General features: G+C 40.2%; 1 protein-coding gene across 2 annotated transcripts; it reads right to left on the bottom strand.

Annotated features, from left to right (window-relative positions):
- Positions 1-137: 137 nt before the first annotated feature.
- LOC107870095 (tropinone reductase-like 3) lies at positions 138-4,814 on the bottom strand. 2 transcript variants are annotated; one of them, XM_016716505.2, is made up of 6 exons: positions 4,523-4,814; positions 2,980-3,096; positions 2,048-2,182; positions 1,631-1,756; positions 642-693; positions 138-523 (listed from the first exon to the last, which is right to left on the bottom strand). In XM_016716505.2, the coding sequence occupies exons 1-6, from the start codon at positions 4,652-4,654 to the stop codon at positions 438-440; spliced, it is 648 nt and encodes a 215-aa protein (XP_016571991.2). In that variant the 5' UTR covers positions 4,655-4,814; the 3' UTR covers positions 138-437. The 2 variants fall into 2 exon arrangements, with proteins under 2 accessions (XP_016571991.2, XP_016571990.2); XM_016716504.2 differs by having other exon boundaries at positions 592-693; positions 4,523-4,812.
- Positions 4,815-5,125: the final 311 nt, after the last annotated feature.

The following is a 5,125-nucleotide window of genomic DNA, read 5'->3' as shown; positions in this document are numbered from 1 at the left end:
GTTGTTGCCATGTGATTAGGAGGTCACAAGTTTAAGCCTTGGAAACAGCCCCTGACAGAAATACAAGGTAAGATTGCATACAATAGACCCTTCCTCGGACTCTGTGCATAGCGAGAAAGCTTTAATACACGAGACTGTTAATGAATTTTCATATGTTATTTGTTTTGAAGGTAAGTTGATTATCATACCATCAGTAACAAAAGTTGATTAATAGATATCTTAATAGTCCTAATAGATGCATTTCAAAGTGAACAGAGCTAAAAGCAATACGTTTTACACAAGGAATAAGGTAATGAAATTCCGGTATGAGCTTCTACTGTTGTAAGGACAGGCAGAGTGCGGTCCAGAAGGAGAGGTAACACAATCGACAAGTTCAAAGTCGAGAAGGCATTCCTCCAGCAACAACAAGAGTTTCTCCGGTTACATAAGAGGCATCATCAGAAGCCAAATAAGCAACAGCCGCCGCCATATCTTGTGTTTTTCCAAGTCGTTTGAGTAATGTCTGGCTCTCGATCTCCTTCCTCTATACACAATCAGCAACCGGGTAGTAAGTTTACTGTCGATATTCATCAAATTTTAACAAGAACTCACCACTTGTTCATTCTTCAAGATGTAATCAGCAAAGTGTGTAGGTACAAAACCTGGTGCAATACAGTTTACACGAGTATCCGGACTCATTTCAGCTGCAAGAGCCTGGGCATTCCAAATACAGACAGTAAGAAACAAAAACAACAACACATCCAATGTAATCCCACAAACACAAATACCCAAACAACCCGACTCGTGGTGCGACAGGGTCCGGGCACAACGGGGCTCTCACCCTCTCTGGGGGACTTGGGCCTGGACGCTTCTCCAGACTACAATTCGGACGATGGAGCCGCTCGATTCTAAGGCTGGTCTGTTCCCGGTTCTCTTGCCGATCGTAAGGGTGGTCCCCAGGGTTCTCAGGCAGGTAGGGGAGCTGATCGGTCAGGAGCTCAGCCAGGTGGCGGGCGTGGTTAGTTGTATGCGGTACCTGCTAGACTCAGAGGCTGAGTCTTCGGATGCCGTTGTCACAGGTACATCCAAAAAGAAGTGCAGTGCCCCGCTTTCGATTCGTGGAATAAGTAAAATAACGTTAAATGTAGTGGTATTTCACTTTCGCCTTTCGGCTCCCTCTCAGGTGCCCGTTGTGCCCATGATTCCTTGGTGCATCAGTGCGCAAGATGGCCATTGTGCCCATGGTGCCTTGGTGCATCAATGCACATGGCCAAAGCCCGGGCTCTCGATACACCCGTGGAATGCCGTCTCCTCAATTGTGGTAGGCAGCGCGCGTCACCGCGTGCTTCAGCATCTGCGCGCTCCGGACGCTGGCTTGTGGGCTCCCCCATTCAACGCATCACTAAAATTTCTGCCCTATCAACTTTCGATGGTAGGATAGTGACCTACCATGGTGGTGACGGGTGACAGAGAAGTGGGGTCTGGGGTAGAGACGCTGTTTCCGATAGACCGTTAGCTCATGAAAAAGCCGTTCACAACAGTCCAACAAAAGAAGTAACAGATGTACAAGATACAACAGGTAATAACAAAAACAAACGCAGTAACAGAATAGATACTCATGTGCCAGGGATGCCAAGTTAAACATTAGTACCTTGGTAAGTCCGAACAGCGCAGTTTTTGTCACTCCATACATACCCATTGAAGCCGGTGGCGAGTAACCAGAAACCGAGGAAATTAGAACAACCGATGAACCCTTCTTAAGGTAAGGAGCTGCATCCTACAAACGGTATAAAGATCAACAACATACCCAGAATAATAGAGGGAAGAGCGTACGAGCATATCCAAGCAGTTTGAAAAAGGGAATACAGAAATAAGAGCAGTAAACAACAACGGAATGATGTGAAATGAGGAGCTGTACACAACACACAACACACAATAGCCAAGACATGACAAAGAAAAAAAGGAATTCGGAAAAGGGACTTTGAAGCAAAGGTACGAGATGAATGCTCAAGGAAGTAAGACATGCATCTGCAACGTTGTTCTCGTGGATTATTGCTCATCAACTTACTTGTAGTAATAGTATAGAGGCTTTGACATTGATATCCCACAGCTTGTCAAGGACTGATTCTTTAGTTTCTAATATTGAATCCACAGAAGGATTGACAGCGGCATTCGACACAACCACATCTAGTTTCCCATATTTCTGAAAAATTACAAATTCCAAATTAGCAAAGCTGGATCATACGTAGTAGTTGTAGTCCTACAAACACTACTACAACAACATACCCAGTGTAGTGTAATCCCACGAGTGGGATCGGGGAATCATAGAGTGTATGCATACTTCGGGAGGTAGAGAGGTTGTTTCTGGTAGACCCTCAACTCAAAGAAAAGCATAATAAAGCAGATCAAAAAAAGAAATAACTGAGGTGACGGGATCATGGTAGTCCTACAAACACTCTTAAGGGGCAAACAATGGAGAAAACAAATTTACAAGTAATATGCTAGACATAAAATGTAAACAATTATAGTTTCTAACAGCGCAAACATGAGCTATTATAAAGATTACAAACACTGAGATTCTGAAAAACATAAGTGTGTCAAGAATAGACCTTGGGCCTAACTCAACCTCAAAAGGTGCATGAACCGGGAGCCCAAAACAGGGATGGACCTGACTCTGATACCATGTCAAGAATAGACCTTGAGCCTAACTCAACCTCAAAAACTAGCTCATGAGGTGAGGATTACTCAAGTCCATATAAGCAAACTACCAGTCCATTCCCCAAGTGAGACTTTTTACCCACTCTAACAAAAAGAACCTCGTTGATTCCCAGTTCTGAACCAACGAGGTCAGAGAACACATTATGTTGTTCAGACTCTTCAAAAATGCCATTGGGTGCGTGTCGGATCCTCCAAAAGTAGTGCATCTTCGGAGGATCCCACACCAGCGTGGCTACATTTTTGGAGAGTCCGAGCAACATAGGTGTAGAGTATCTTTCATACCTGAATGGTTTTCTCTATCAAATTCTTTCTCTGTTGTGCATTCGAGACATGACATACTAATCCCAGCACTTCAATTCCTCCATCTCTTAGTTTCTTTACCGCTTCATCTACGTTTTCCTGTAAAATGAAATAGACAATACCTGAATCAAATCGCCAGTATGACGAGAGTAACAATACACAAATACAGGAAAGTCCAAAAGAAATAGTGGCGCGCCGCAACTTATAACTACAAAACGTCAGGGCCAGCTTGCCTGCACCTCGATCAATTCCAGGGTACCTACTAGCTCACACCATCTCACCAGCACAACTACCGAGTAACTGTCCACCAAAGCTTGAGCAAATGCGATTTGATCATGAGACCTCACGGTTCTCAAACCACTTGATTGACCACTAAGGTACTAGATGTTAATCCTCGCTATTCATATACCAAACCGCGCCATTTGTAGGGATCATGCGTGTGTATGAGAAATTCTAAAACGTTCAGTTCTTCAGTAAACACATTTTCCACTAGATAAAAGAAATGCCTATTTACGCCATAAAGATAAAAGGCAGTGGCAAGGCCTACATACATCCTATCCTTCCTAGACCTGCACAGGGTATGTTGTAGCAAGAAAAAAAGATAAGCATCCACTACCCATCCGAACTATGATCAAAGTTGTTACAACATACTCCAATTTCACTGGGATCCTATTACCCCCGAACTAAATTTTAGCGTATTTTTGTTACTCTTTTTTGCTGACGTGACACGTTTATTACATAAATGGGGCCCACGTCAAAGATGTCACGTCAACTAAAGTGTGTCGTAGCAAATTTGGTCATAGTTCAGAGTACTAGATGCTTTACTCCAAGAAAAAGGCATTAACTTTAGCAAAATCTGAAATATCCATTTGAAGAATCATCCAAATTTTGGCAAGAAGCAATCCAGAAAACTTTTTTATTTTTTAATTCAGGAATAAATTTCAGCAAACACCCTTTTTATCATATACAACAAGATAAAGGAAAAAAAGACTAACTTTTGCAAAATCTGAAATATCGAGATGATAATCATGGTGTCCGGCCTAGCTTTCCCACACCTTGACTGAATTCACAGAATACCTGTCACCTCCCACCAGCAACAACAACAGATATAACTCTGTCTACCAAATCTAGGACATACGGGAAGAATCATCTAAATTTTGGCAAAAAAAGAAAAGGATCTTTACACAAACAGCCGATCGGATTCACTGTTTACTTTTTCTAATCAGATACATATATCCAGATGATAATCATGGTGTCCGGCCTAGCTTTCCCACACTTCGACTGAATTCACAAAATACCTGTCGCCTCCCACCAGCACCATCAACAGATATCAGATCACTCTGTCTACCAAATCTAGGACATATGGGAAGAATCATCCAAATTTTGGTAGCTGATAAGATTCATTGTTTACTTTTTCTAATCAGATACATATATTATACCATAATTATACATGATTATACATAAACCACATAAATATTATAATGTTGTATACATTAATTATACACTAATTATACATGAATTATACCTGTTTACGAGAGGAGATAACAACAGAAGCACCTTCAAGACCAAGTCTTTGAGCAATGGTAAATCCAATACCTTGTGTTGATGCTGTTACAATTACTACTTTCCCTTCAAATCTTTTACCAAATTTCTCCATTTCTTTTTCATATGAAATTAATTTATTTGTATGATATAAGTGAAATAAGAGATTTGTTACTTCTTTCTTGTTGTGTTTGTACTCTTTTCTGTTAAGATTTGGAGATTTTTACGTTGGATATTTAATAATGTAAGCATTTGTCATCATTAAAATCATCGATGTCTATGTTGTTTTGCCAATATATATGCGATCGGTGTATACACCAAGTCAATACATACATGTCATGCGTTTAAATTTAAAATTCATGTTACTAATTTGATGTATACACTCGATGTATACATCAAACTAATATTCTTTACCATGATTAAGTAATTAAATTAAGTAAAATACAAGTTAATTAATTATTATTAAATAACATGAACTTTAAATTCAAACAAATGATATACATGTATTGACTTGATATATACGTGAGGTACGTATAAATTTTAACCTTGTTATATGTGTGTATTACTAATATTTAGCATTTAAATC

This window comes from Capsicum annuum, chromosome 5 (genome assembly GCF_002878395.1).
Source record: "Capsicum annuum cultivar UCD-10X-F1 chromosome 5, UCD10Xv1.1, whole genome shotgun sequence".
Classification (NCBI taxonomy): Eukaryota; Viridiplantae; Streptophyta; class Magnoliopsida; order Solanales; family Solanaceae; genus Capsicum; species Capsicum annuum.
The sequence above is the reverse complement of the archived record's forward strand: the minus strand, read 5'-3'. Positions and strand labels throughout refer to the sequence as shown.